The sequence below is a fragment of the Lampris incognitus genome, chromosome 3 (genome assembly GCF_029633865.1).
Source record: "Lampris incognitus isolate fLamInc1 chromosome 3, fLamInc1.hap2, whole genome shotgun sequence".
In the NCBI taxonomy this organism is placed as follows: domain Eukaryota; kingdom Metazoa; phylum Chordata; class Actinopteri; order Lampriformes; family Lampridae; genus Lampris; species Lampris incognitus.
Window position 1 is genome coordinate 86,940,043 of NC_079213.1, and position 15,250 is coordinate 86,955,292.

General features: G+C 44.8%; 1 protein-coding gene across 1 annotated transcript in view; it reads left to right on the forward strand.

Moving 5' to 3' along the window:
- si:ch1073-396h14.1 (disintegrin and metalloproteinase domain-containing protein 10) overlaps nt 1-15,250 on the forward strand; it is an 89,542-nt gene that overhangs the window by 50,497 nt on the left and 23,795 nt on the right. The window contains exon 9 of the mRNA XM_056276845.1: nt 11,874-12,037. Within this exon, the coding sequence (XP_056132820.1) occupies nt 11,874-12,037 (164 nt within the window). The remainder of the gene's footprint in view (nt 1-11,873; nt 12,038-15,250) is intronic.

Below are 15,250 nucleotides of genomic sequence, written 5' to 3' on the forward strand. Positions count from 1 at the left end.
CCATGGTCAGCCGCTCACTGTAACTGACCTGAAAAGAGCAGAACATGACATCATCAGCTTCAGTCAGCAAGCATCATTTGGTGAAGAGCTCTCAATGCTGCAAGATGGTGCTTCAGGAGTAAAGAAAACCAGTCCGATCTACAAGTTTTTACCTGTATGGCCAGCAGGGCCGTACATCTGGAGATTGCTTACTCCCTCACCACCGACTCCTGCATTAATGCCATAAGGAGGTTCTTGTGTCGCAGAGGCCAAGTTTGTCATCTGAGATCCGACAACGGGACAAATTTTGTTGGTGCAGAGAGAGAGTTAAGAGAGGCGTTAGCTGCCATAGACCACACACAGATTCAGGGCGCTCTCCTCCCAAAAGGAATTGAATGGACGTTCAACACCCCCGCCGTATCCCATCACGGCGGGGTGTGGGAGCGACTCATCAGAATGGTCAGAAAGGTATTGTTCTCAGTCCTTCGCCAACAGTCCCTTGATGACGAAGGCCTTCATACTGTCATGTGTGAGGTGGAGGCTATTCTCAACGACCGCCCCATAACCAAAGTGTCCGATGAAGTCAGTGACCTGGAGGCCCTCACGCCAAATCACATTCTTTTGCTCAAAGGAAAACCCCTTCTCGCTCCCGGAATGTTTCAGGAGAGTGACCTGTACATCAGGAAACGGTGGAGACAAGTACAGTATCTATCGGATCTGTTCTGGAAGAGGTGGACGAGAGAGTACTTGCCGTTACTGCACGAGCGACAAAAATGGACGCAGTCTCGGAGAAGTTTTACTGTAGGAGACATTGTCGTCGTCATGGACCAAAGCGCTCCGCGTGGATCCTGGATCCTTGGGAAGGTAATGAAGACTTATCCCGATAAGGATGGATACGTACGTGCTGTACAGCTGAGGACAAAGACCGGGCTGCTGGAGAGGCCCATCTCCAAGCTCTTTCTGCTGCAAGAGGCAGTATAAGGGCTTGGTTCAAGAAGGATGAGTCAAGATTGTCAAGAAAGAAGACAAAGACTCTTGTGTGCCTGCTGGGGTGCATGCTTGTATGTTTGTTAGTATGCACTTAGATTGTGTTGTGTGTGTGTGTACCTACACAAAGGGTGTTGTGATGCGTCTAGTGCAGCAGTGTGTAGTTGGAGGGAAGGTGCATGTGTTCTTCCAACCCGCTTGTGTCCTTCTTGCCCTTAGCTTGCTGCCGCTGGCTAGCCTTTGTGGCGAATAGGGAAGCATCCTAGCGTGTAAGCCTTCCCTTGCCAGTACATAGCCTCTCCTTCACCAAGACTCCTGCCAGGCCTCCCCGTGGCCACACGTGGTAACTGGGGTCTTGCGGCCCCAGGCTAACTTGGCAGGGGATCTCGGAGCAGCAGTGGGCCCCAGAGATATGGTGTGCAGGCCCACCCTGGTGGACATGCCCTGGCACCTATCAACCACTGCCCCGCTGCCTTGTGGGTGAGTCTGGGAAGACATAAGGCTAAGGGAGCTTACCCCAACAGAAAAGCAAGCTGTGGCGGCACGCTTCGAGGCGGTTTCCGAAAAACTGGATTTCCGGCAGCCCCCTGCAGTTGTGTGGAGGTGCCGGTCGTCTAGGGATCCCCCTTGCCATCGGAACCATCTCCTCTACAATCAAGTCATGTGGCGTTGGGAGAAGCGCACCCCCCATGCCACTTTAAAAACCATCTCTGCGCAGGTATCTTCTGCTATCTGAGTCCTCAAAGGACCCACAAATAAAAGAAGATGGTCATCATCGGGCACGATGGACAACCAGCAATCAGCAATCAGATTGTGTGTGGGAATGTAGGTGGATTTGGGTGACTTGAATGGCTCTTTTCCCTATCTATGTAATTGTTACACAATTATGGGGCCGGTGTGTAAGAGCCATTCTGGTGGTTCTGTATGTGGTATCTTAGTTCACCACTAGGTGGTAGTATTGTGTGGGTGTGGCTTCCTGGGGTGATTGCACTCCTCACTACAAAAGCATAGGTGTGTTTGTTACCTGGTGGTTGGGTGACGGGGAGCTGACACGGTTTTTACCGCTAAGCTGGGAAACAGCACTTCCTCACACTTTTTGGTTACAGTCATGGCTTAGTTTTTTGTTCAACAATAACCTGGATTCCTGCATCGCTACAACAAACCCATCATCTTTCAACTTGGAACAATAATCTGGACAACAGCAGCGCGTCATAACCCAAGGTATCTCCCGCACCCACCCGAGCTCCTAATGTTTGTTTGAATTCGGAGCAACAACAACATCTGCACATAAAACAACTTTTGCTGGCGCAATGGAAAAAAATTCAGATGTTTTGGCCCTTGGTCTGGCATGCATGACACGATTTCGCCCTTGGAGAAAACTAATTGGGGAACCCTGATTTAGACCGTGTTGAATGCTGATGAGATGCAGAATGGTGGATTTCTCAATACTGAAGTAATTTGTGATGTTTTTGTCTGTTCGATTCTAAACGATGCCCTACAAACTCTTTATGAAGTCTGAGTTAAAAAAAAAAGAACCTACTATAATTTAACATGTGTACATACATCCTTCTCCTTCACCCAACAGTAGTATGGTTTCCACTGGTATGGAAATCTGATTTATGATCTGCATATTTGATTTGGCAAAGGTTTTATGCCTGATGCCCTTCCTGATGCAATCCTCCCCATGTATCCGGGCTTGGGACCGGCACTTAGAATGCACTGCCTTATGCATCCCCAGTGGTTGGGTTATGTTGGCAGCCATACCAACATTTACCCTGGCTCTGCCTAATGGCAGAAGCCAAGCAGGTATGGGCTTGGCTAGTACTTGGATGGGAGACCTCCCGGGAAAACTGAGTTGCTGCAAGAAGTGGTGTTGGTGGGCCAGTAGGGAGCAGTCTTCCTTCTGGTCCTAATAAAAACAACAAATATCAAATCCCAATGCCCCGGTGCAGTGACAGGGACACTGTACTGTAGGAGATGCCATCCTTTGGATGAAACATTAAACCGAGGTCCTGACTCGCTGTGGCCATTAAAGATCCCATGGCACTTATCGCAAAGAGTAGTGGGTTCCCTTGTGTGCTGGCAAATTTCCTAACCTGGCTCTCTCCATCTGGCCACCTAATCATCTCCCCATGGAATTGGCTCAATGATTGCTCCCTCTCCACCTCAAGCTGATGTGTGGTGAGTGTTCTGGCACAAAATGGCTGCCGTGCATCACCCAGGTGGGTGCTACACATTGGTGGTGGTTGAAGTGAGTTACCCCCTTCAATGCGAAACACTTTGGGTGTCTAGATAAAGCACTATATAAATATAATGATTATTATTATTACTACTACTACTACTACTACATACAGTAGGTGTACAAACTAATGAAATGCATGACAGCTTTCCTTGGCTCACTGGCATGTTGACCGCAGAAATAGTTTGGCTGCAAATGCAATTATGAAGGAACTGTTTTTGTCCTTGAGGGACCAAAAGCCAAAAAGGAGTGAACTCCTCAATTATTATTTCACCTTGATTTGCATTTAAAACTAGCCTCCCCTCTCATATCTATGAAGACAGCTCAGCCTCTCTGAAATCATTAGGGAATGGGTTAGTGCAAGGTTGGAGATTCATTCAAAATGAGACCTCCTCTGTTTGAAAAAAAAAACCAACTCTCTATCACAGCAATATTTCTGAGCTAACAGTGACAGTGTGTCGTCATTGAAGTCAACAGTTAGCTATTTCATAAGTAATTTGCTTAAAAGACAGTGACACATTTAATGTGGATATAGCTGTACTTTTGAAATGGCGATTTTTTGTTTAAAGGGACAACGAATTTCAGTCAAAACCGATTCATAGCTTATTGCAGTGGAGTACGTTTCACTTGAACATTGGGGGGGACACATTTAGCAGGGGGTCCTCCCCCTGGAAATTTTGAGCATCACACATTTAATTTCCTGCATTCTGGTGAATTTGTATGCACCAATTTGCTCTTTTTCTACATCAATTTATTGTGGAAATGTCTTATTTATGTAAAAGAAAAACAACTTTCAGATAGGCTAGCCTATCGGATATCTTCTGTTACTTTCCTCTTGCTCATGTTGACTCTGTGAATGAAAGTAGTAGATGCATTTGAAATAATACAATACCCTTGGCACAAATTGGTTTGTAGATGTACCTATTATGTTATCTCATGTGTCCGAAATTATCAGTTCAAGTTCATTTAAGCTAACATAAACGTCTAGGGGCTACTGTTAGCAAGCGCTAGCTAGCTAGCTAGCTAGGTCGTAAGGGGGTCTGAACTGATAACCCCAAACACAAGTTATAAACTAGATAAGGGTATAATTCATCCGGAAATACGTAAGAAAATCTAACTCAGAAACTCCAAAGGTAAGAAGGGGTGGTGTACTGGGCTAGACAAGCAAGCTGGCTAGCTACGTTACTTACAATTGCTTACACGATCATTCATTCTCCGGTCTCCTGGTTGTCAGGAGCAACTGCAAGACAGCAACGAGGTCGGCAATCCCAGTGGCAAGGTTAAAATGGTATGGTCCAAGCATAGGGGTGTATGAAATCGTTGGAAAAAAAAGTATGAATGACATTTTAAGTAGTTCGACTGTCTGTGTTGTTATTTTACCTTTTTTGGCGCGGGAGTTAACATTATCATTCATGATATATTTTTTGGGGGGGACAAATTCACCTCTTCTAAATATTGAGGGGGACATGTCCCCCCTGACCCCCCCCCCATAAATTACACCTGTAGCTTATTGCAATCCATCCCATAATCGTAGTAGAGCAGCAAACTGCAAGATGTTTGAGCAAAATGTGTCATCAGTGTAATATTTTTTAGACTTAGCTATACCAAACACACAAGCTAAAACACTGAAACTGCTAGAAGCTCGGCAGTCACAGGCAGGAAACAGCCAATGTGACATTTGTCACTTTCTACAAGGTCTCACGGGTGTGGTGACAATGCTTTCTCTGTGGTGTTTTTATTGTTTTGGAGGAGGGAAGGGGGTGACTGCAGCTTGTGTGTGTGTGTGTGTGTGTGTGTGTGTGTGTGTGTGTGTGTGTGTGTGCGTGATTGTACTGGTTTCTGCCATGGGAGGTTCTTCCTGCTTGTTTCCATGGTATTGTCTAGTTCACAACCTTTGATTGGCTAAATTAGGGGGCGTGAGAGCAGACCCCCATGATGGCATGTGATTAAAGGGCATTGAACCTTTGACACAACACACGCACACACACACACACACACACACACACACACACACGCACACGCAGACTCACACAGCACCTAGAGAACGAAGGTGACCGGAATCCATGACGCCATCACCATGGTATAGCCTCATATGAGGAACACACATGCACACACACATGCGCAAGATATGTACATACACACGCACACATCCTTAGTGTCAGTAACGTTGCTATAACTTTGCAATGACTACAAACATATATGTTAGACAAGTCTAAAAAAATGAACAGACCATTAAATGCTTGTAATATTTTACCCTGAGAGAGACATACACTCAACTTCAGTTTCTCCATAGCCCACTTCCACAACTTTATAAGTGAGTTTGGGTAATATAAGCCTGGTTACTGAGGGTCTCTAAATGCAAAGGCCCCGTTTAAACTTGGCATTAAGATGTGTCTTGGGTGATCTGATCACAAGTGGACAGCTCTAAGTACATCAGTTCACACCTGGCATTAGCATGCGTCCCGAGTGACCACTTGTGATGGGATCTCACTTCCCTGCTCTAAATGTAAATAAACATGTACATCATTTCCATTTGCAAAGACTAAATGCATTGTTGTTTTTAGCCGGCAGGAGGCAGCAATGCACTTCCCACAGCTACTTTACTAGAAATTAAAAGAAGTTTGCAAAAGACCTTGGCATGTTATCAAAATCAAACAATGCAGACTGGATCTGTATTGACTGGCCCAAATGGAAATCAGACAGCATGTTTTGTGCGTGCTTCATCCATGATTAGAATCCATTTTGCCTGTTGTTGTGGCTTCTCCTTGTAGTTTCGCACTTTAATAGGATGCCGTTGGTGCGTGAATGAGGACATCAATTGAGTAGGCCGTCCTTCAGTTTGGCCCAGGACACACTCACGTACATGCCGCTAAAAGAATGTGGCCATATGCGGCCCAGACCACCTCCGAACATGGTCTGAGCGATCGGATCTCAATGCATCCTCAATGTGTTTTGGGTGCATACATGCTTTTATACTTAGAGCTGTGCACGTGTGATCGGATCACCCAAGACGCATGCTAATGCCAGGTGTAAACAGGGCCTTATTGGCCTGCTCCTCTTCCCTCTTCAAGTGTCTGTTGAGACAACCCACTCTGTCAGTGCAGGATGGGGGTTGAGGCCCAGTCTTCCCTTGCCACTCAACCTTTTTACACCAGTAAAATTCCACCCTCTTCTGTGCAGCTCACAGCCCAGAGGCACAAATAGGAATTTTCTTGACACCATGTTTGTTTTCAGGGGGCTGTTTTTAATGATTTTCATAGCACACCCTTTATAGGTTTTTCATCTATGGAATACCACCCAAACTATAAATGTAAAACCATGACGTATTATTTCAGAAACTTGGCTGTAATCCAGCTCTGAAAAGTGACCAGAAACCTTTCCCAGAGCTGTCATACCACTGTGAAGGAATCTATAATAGAAGTTAGACGACCAAGGGTGTTTCAGGAAACTAGAAACCGCAACATCAAAACACCACACTGTCACCGTCCTTCATATATCCCCCGAAAGTAACACCCAAACACATATTGGCATGAAAACACAGGCACGCATGCACGCATGCACGCACAAACAGATAGAGTGCATTTGCCTGTTGAAAGGAAGGGCGTCCATAGTGAGAATGAGAGGAGATGGAGCAGCATCATTAATAGGTGGTCAGTCACCATTAAAACACTTTCCACCACTTCTCTGAGCCATTCCACCCTGCTGCTAGATTTATCATAGCGTTTCATTGCATTAAACAGACCCTATATCTAAACGCCACACCAAGGAGAATGAAAAACGCAAAAAAAAACAAGATGCTGAAGAGAGCAGCTCACTACCAAAGTATTACAACACATCAATATTTTCCTAATGCAGGGCGTCCGGGTAGCACAGCGGTCTATTAAATTGCCTACCAACACAGGGATCATCAGTTCGAATCCCCGTGTTACCTCCTGCTTGGTCGGGCGTCCCTACGGGTGGAAAGCCGGATGTGGGGACGTGTCCGGGTTGCTGCACTAGCGCCCTCTCTGGTCAGTCGGGGTACTTGTTCTTGGGAGAGTGGGAATTGAGGGGAATAACGTGACCCTCCCACGCGCTACGTCCCCCTGTCAAAATTCCTCATTGTCAGGTGAAAAGAGGCAGGTGGCAACTCCATATGTATCGGATGAGGCATGTGGTAGTCCGCAGCCCCCCCCCCGGATTGGCAGAGGGGGTGGAGCAGCAACCGGGATGGCTTGGAAGAGCGGTTTAATTGGCCGAATAGAATTGGGGAGGAAAAGGAGAGGGGGGGAATTCTCATGCTTTTTTCAGCTAAAGAACACAGCTACTGCCTGGCTTCTTCTGGCCAATGAACGCATTGGCTTCTTTTAAAACGCGTCACTTTTCCATAAAAAGGAGTCTTTTTTTAATCTTTCAGTAAGGCCCTTTTTTCCCTTTTTGAACTGCTAATCCCACCCCCGCTCCACAGCTAACTCCCACTGGAGTCTTTTTGTCTGTCTCCTTTTGTCGTTTACAACTGCATTTCAGTGTGTCGCACTGGCCGCTCCGATGGCCGAGCGGAATAAACCGCCGTTCTTGCAACCCGCTCGTCATATGGCTGGGAGGTTCGTATCCCAGACTCGCCGTAACCGGTCACGGCCAGAGCTTCCACGGGCTAAGGCATTCATTAGGCCACCCTTACCCGATGGATAGTTGGTGTAGATAGGTGTAATGTACGGGAATTCGTCGTTTTCCAGCGACCTCTCTGTCCCATCCGGGCGCCTGCAGCCAAGCAACCAAAAGCATTCTCCTTACGTCTCCTTCGCGGCCTGACGGTAATGCAATCCATGCGAGGCTTCAGCGTGGACAATAGCGAGAGCAGCCGACACGAGTTTGAAGGAAGCTGGTGTTACGACTATCTCCTTCCTGTGGAAACGTGAGCCAGAAGAGTTATTCGACAAGAGTTCCGGCCATATGCCATTGGGTTAAAAAAAATTTGTTGCACTGAGAGATTTTCAATTACATCATGGATAAAATGCATTATTACTATTATTATTATTATTATTATTATTATTATTATGAGAAACTGTGTAGACTGCTACCCATAGTCATTTTCAGATCTATATGAGTTATATACCGATATATACTACATCTGATGATCTTTCATACTAACCAGACAGAAGCAATCCGGTTTGGGGTTAAGCAGCAATGCAAACTGATTTGACAGCAGGGTAAATAAATCTGCCTCTGGGTCAATGAGATCTACAGGACACAAACACTGACTTCATACCTTGGCTGACAGAGCAAAGATGGAGAGAAAGTCTTATCAAATACATTTGGCCCTGTATGTGGATTTTCAGAGAAGCCCCAATGTTACTGACTTCTATGGAGGCTGGACTCCAGGATCTCCCTCTTTTCTACTCAGTTTTATATGAAAACATGGCAGTAATAAGTACAACAAACTGTTGCTTCTACAAAAACATTATTTGATACTGTATCTTTCTTTAAAAAATAAAACTAAAAAATGGTGGCACGGTGGCCTAGTGGTTAGCACTGTTGCCTCAAAGCAAGAAGGTCCTGGGTTCGAACCCCAGGCTGTCCCAGGTCCTTTCTGTGTAGAGTTTGCATGTTCTCCCTGTGTCTGCGTGGGTTTCCTCCGGGTGCTCCAGTTCCCTCCCACCATCAAAAAGACATGCATGTTAGGGTTAATACTCCTGTCTGTGCCCCTGAGGAAGGCAATGGAAAGAAGAACTGGCATTGGCCCCTGGGTGCTGCAGCTGCCCACTGCTCCTATACAATAGGATGGGTTGAATGCAGAGAACACATTCATTGTAACCTGTACAATGACAAAATAAAGTGGCTTTCATTCATTCATTAATGGCTCATTTGCCAGGTCCGTATAAAGTAAATTGGAGTGATTCCCATACAGCTCACTTATGGCCAGTGGATAAAACCATGAATAATACATAAACTTTTGGTGGGACACATTTAAAGAGGCTTGTTAAACTGCTGAGGTTCTTTTAGTAGGGCTTTAAACATAATAGCTTGGATGTTTTGTTTGCTGTTCTTTCATAAAAATTGGAATACTCAGATTTAAGTTAAATTGAACTAAAGCAGCAGTGCTTTTCTCTCAAAGAAATTCAGTGATGTTTTACCTCTGAGGCAAACACAGAGTGAAGTTGAGCAAAATATTTTAACCATCATCTACCCATTCTCAACTTGGCCGATGCTATTGTTAGCCATTGCATTTGCTAAATATGGATATTGTACTGTTATGGTCAGCTCCTCCACTTCCCACTACATGTGTATGTGAGTGCATTCCATCCCATCTACAACAGTGGGTTTGTACACTGTGAATGCTTGTGACAGGGCTTTCTTTGCTTTTGAGATCATGTGCCAGGAATGATAAAGGTGCCTCAGCTTCTACAAGTGCATCTAGGCATTTGTTGGTATGTAAGATAACAACAGCAAATACAAGAATACACCAGTGTGCTGTGTTTTATTGTGTGCCTATTTGTGTGTGTTTGCCCCCAAATGTCGAGAGTGTGCTTTATGTGAAACTAATCTGGAGGAGTGTTTGTCTCGGTGTTTATCCACTCAGGTAATAAGGGGAGTCTTTCATTTGGGCTCCAATCGGCATCCAAATGGAGAGGAAGGAGGGTAGTAAAAACACAGGCCATCTCAGCTAGCCTCGCCAAACCCCCACAGCCTTGGCTGGGGCTTCACAACACCGCCTCCAAAGTAACACTCTTTCTAGGAAACGCAGCTCACTGAATTTCCCTTCAGGGGGCCATTTTAGGTCAAAAGCTTTGAGAGCTGTGGCAATGCATTGAGAATACTTGATTTCCTTGGCTGAGGGGACTCTTGCTTGGGCGCCTGTGGACATGAAGCTCCTCTTTCCCAGCTTTCAGCTTGGATTTGCTCAACCAAGCAGTGAGAAACACTTTTGATGAAATTCCCTCTTATTTTCTTCTCAAAAGAAAAATAGTCTCATAGTGCTTCTTCTATCTTCAATGCTGGCCAAAGCTGCCGTGTGATTTCAAATACTAAAGGGATGAAATAATTTCAGATTTATCAGAATCAGAATCAGAATATTTTAAGCACCATTGTTAACATAATTTCCAGCCGCCTCTATGCTGACTAGTGAAGGTGGTGCATGTCTGGACTTTATCCTATACCCCAACAGTATACACAGTCTACAAGCATACTAAATGTTTTTATTTTACATCAGATGAGATATGAGCTGTTTGTTTTTGATTTCAAAACAACAAAGTGTTCCACACCGTTTGCAGAATGCCACACTCGCGCTCTTTGTGTAATTGTGAAAGCACACAGGTGGGCAAACTTGAAGCCCACAGCTGGTTCTTACGGTATCATATGTCACTCAGCGAGCCCAGAATTCTCTGAAACATGCCCCTGATATCCCAAGAAGACACCCCCACGTCACACATACCCCCCCACCTCCACCCCCCAAAAAAGGCTAGACATGGGACTGGTGCTGCTGACCTCATTGTGTAACAGTTTGTTACATAAAATTCACATGACCATGTGGGAAAAGCGGACATCTCCAACCTGAACCAGACATGGGCACACAGGAAGGAGAACTTATGGGGGGGAGGGGACATACAACATGTCCACTTGCACCCAGAGAGGCTCATTGATCAACTGGGTGACGGGGATGACTGGTATGGTTAAATGCAGTGTAGAAGAAAGACACTGAACAGGGATGACCATGGGTGAAGATAAAATGATGCTAATTTGTCAAACCGGTCGCTTTTTTTTTTTTTTGGCGCAGACCAGAATTGGATCTTCTGGTCTAGTAAATGGGTTTGAGACAGTAGGCGAGGTCTTGCTGTGGTTTATAATAACTTAGATGAAATAGAAACCTGGCCCAAACACCATCATGGCCTTCTCTACTCCACAAGCATCAAACATAATTAATAATGTGTGTCCATGCAAAAAAAAAAGAAAAATCTTCCAAGACAACATATCACAGAAGCTCAGCCAGACCAATAAGAGCAGCTTGAATGAATCTAGCCCTGTGATTTGCAAACTGGAGGATGATGTCATATACCCACCATATGCCCATGTGCAAAAAGACAGCTGTTTGTAATTGTGAGAAAGGCCTTCAGGGGTGTTATGTAAATCCAAAGGTATAGGAAACCGTGGCGGAGTGTAACGGGCTCAGAAGGCCCTGATGTGTTGCGTTGGCAGCTCAGCAGGTCTCTGGGTCTGTCTGTCCATGCCTCTCAGACGGGGGGCTGCAGAGGTTGATAATGCTTCCCTAGCCAAAAAATATCACTGTTTGTTTAAGCTATTTCCTGAGAGAACAAGGTCAGTTATGCAACCTGATGGTTCAGTATGAAGTGGGTGTATTTTCATCAGATTTACAATTGTTACCTGCACGGCCTGTGAACAATCTGCTTTTTTTATACAGATATAGCAGTGTGTTTAAAGCACATTCATGACTTAATTTTATTCAACAGGGCTATTCTCATCTCCCTCTTCCATTGCAGTTCCTGCTTCCCTTCATATATATTTTTATTGTTGTTACCTATTAAGGGCATAATATGAAATATCATACTTATTCCCAAAGAACATTCTTTCACCATATGTTCGTGTGCAATGATGCAAGAAGTCTTAGAAGTGCTGTTGAATTTTGCCAACCAACATGTAAACATGTTAACCCCTCAGTGTCTACTGTCTTCAGGTAACTGGGGAGGCATTTGTTCTCGGCACACAACCCTACGTGGCGGACGTCACTCCAGCCTGAATACAGGCCTGGTCACCCTTCAGAACTATGGACAGTACCTGCCATCCCGACACGTCCAGCTGACTCTGGCCCATGAACTGGGCCACAGCCTCGGATCACCGGTCAGTAGCCAGCATGCTAGCCAATGTCCGTCTATACTAAGTATGTTAAGTATTTGGAGAATCTCCCCAAAATATCAAGCCGCATCCACTTATTGTGCAAAACACTGCATGTCCCAGTTGTTTATGATGCGTAAAAGGATTTGAATTTGTGAAGTCTCTTTCATTACTTGAGCATTCTGAATAGGTGAAATGAAGAAGAGCTTGCTGGTTTTACCAGGATTTACATACTGTGTCAACTATTGGGCAAGAGGAAATGTTTATGATAGTTACATGTAGTTAAAGGATAATTCTATATATTTTACAACCTGGGTCTCACTTGCCTATGTTTTACCATTGTTTGTATTGGAATAGTGCCTCAGTTAGACATGCACATGATTTCCCACCATTTAACACCTCTCAGTGGTGCTGGCTGGGTAGTTTATCAATGATTACTTCTACCTATGGTAAGTATAGACTGTTCATTCCTGCAAACTGCACTAAGAAATAGCTGAGCAATGTGATGGACCATTGATGATATTATTGGACATTTCAGGTAATGACTTGTAACTTGTACTTTTGTTTTCACTTCCAAATATGTGGATTGGATAATTTGGTTAAATTGGACTTATTGAAACATGTCTGATACTTGTATTCTGATACCCTATAAGACGGCTTTAAAAAGCTGGGTCCAGCCATCCTACAGTATGCAAAATCTCCAACATAAAGCCAATGAGTAAAATGATATCATAACTGATACTACTACTATGACTTTCAGCTGCTCCTGTTAGGGGTCGCCACAGCGGATCATCCATTTCCATTTCACACCAGCCACCTGCATGTCTTCCCTCACCACATCCATAAACCTCCCTTTGGCCTTCCTCTTTTCCTCTTCCCTGGAAGCTCCATATTCAGCATCCTTCTCCCAATATACCCAGCATCTCTCGTCCATACATGTCCAAGCCATCTCAATCTTGCCTCTCTTGCTTTGTCTCCAACCCATCCAATTTGAGCAGTCCCTCCAATATAATCATTCCTAATCCTGTCCTTCTTCATCACTCCCAGTGAAAATCTTAGCATCTTCAACTCTGCCACCTCCAGCTCCGCCCCCTGTCTTTTCGTCAGTGCCACTGTCTCCAACCATATAACATAGCTGGTCTCACAACCATCTTGTAAACCTTCCCTGTAACTCTTGCTGATACCCTTCTGTTGCAAATCACTCCTGACACTCTTCTCCACCCACTCCACCCTGCCTGCACTCTCTTCTTCACCTCTCTTTTGCACTCCCCATTACTTTGGACAGTTGACTCCAAGTATTTAAACTCATATGCCTTCGACACCTCTACTCCTTGCATCCTCACCATTTTGCTGTCCTCCCTCTCATTTACACATAGGTAATTCATCTTGCTCCTACCGACTTTCATTCCTCTTCTCTCCAGTGCATACCTCCACCTTGCCAGGCTCTCCTCAACCTGCACCTATTCTTGCTACAGCTCACAATATCATCCGCAAACATCATCGTCCATGGAGACTCCTGCCTGATCTCGTCCATCAACCTGTCCATCACCATTGCAAACAAGAAAGGGCTCAGAGCCGATCCTTGATGTAATCCCACCTCCACCTTGAACCCATCTGTCATTCCAACCGCACACCTCACCACTGTCACACTTCCCTCATACATATCCTGCACCAGTCCTATATACTTCTCTGCAACTCCCAACTTCCTCATACAATACCACACCTCCTCTCTCGGCACGCTGTCGTATGCTTTCTCTAAATCTACAAAAACACAATGTAACTCTTTCTGGCCTTCTCTAAACTTCTCAATCAACATTCTCAAAGCAAACATCGCATCTGTGGTGCTCTTTCGTGGCATGAAACCATACTGCTGCTCGCTGATCATCACCTCTCCTCTTAACCTAGCTTCTATTACTCTTTCCCATATCTTCATGCTGTGGCTGATCAATTTTATACATCTGTAGTTGCTACAGTTCTACGCATCACCCTTGTTCTTGAAAATCGGTACCAGTATGCCTCTTCTCCACTCCTCAGGCATCCTCTCACTTTCCAAGATTGTGTTAAACAATCTAGTTAAAAACTCCACTGCCATCTCTCCTAAACATCTCCATGCCTCCACACGTATGTCATCAGCACCAACTGCCTTTCCACTCTTCATCCTCTTCATAGCTGCCCTCACTTCCTCGTTGCTAATCCACTGAACTTCCTGATTCACTATGCCTACATCATCCAACCTTCTCTTTCCCTCATTTTCTTCATTCATCAGCCCCTCAAAGTACTCCTTCCACCTTCTCAGCACACTCTCCTCATTTGTCAGCACATTTCCATCTCTATCCTTGATCGCCCTAACTTGCTGCACATCCTTTGCAGCTCGGTCCCTCTGTCTAGCCAATCGGTACAAGTCCTTTTCTCCTTCCATAGTGTCTAACCTGTCATACAACTCACCATATGCCTTTTCTTTTGCCTTTGCCACCTTTCTCTTCACTTTATGCTGCATCTCCTTGTACTCCTGTCTACTTTCTTCATCTCTCTGACTGTCCCACTTCTTCTTTGCCAACCTCTTCTCCTGTATAATTCATTGGTAACCCGGGCCTTGACCGATCTGGTATGTAAATCTTATTTATGATCCGTATATTTGATTTGGCAAAGATTTTACACAGGATGCCCCTCCTGACACAACCCTCCCCATTTATCTGGGCTTGAGACCGGCACTAAGAATGCACTGGCTTGTGCATCCTCCGTGGCTGGGTTGATATCATAACCGATACTCACGATGGCAAAGACTGAAAATTGGTCGTAGAAAATAGATTGTAAAAACCAGAATTATCCTTTAACTATACTCCAAATTACTGACTATTGAGTTTATAATGGCTACTCTATGCCCATTTGCTTCACACCTATTTTAGTGTCTGGAGCTTTGAGGTTTCTGTTTTCATGTAGTGCCTCAGAAACAGGATTCCTGAGCTGGTACCAGTTTATTTTCTAAGTCAATGATTTATGCACCAAATTTTTTTTAAAAAACACAACTTCCCTCCTAAAATGTTTAGTAAAAGGGATGTATGCAAATTGGCAGCAGGCTGGGGTAGGGAATAGATAGGTCATTCCTTTAAATTTGGTTAATAGCAAACATCTGTTGTGCTGAAGTGCTCTTGAGCAACACTACATTCTTTCTGTTGTTGGACAGCAGCTGTAGAGTGAAAGTTGAATGTTTGCTGGGAA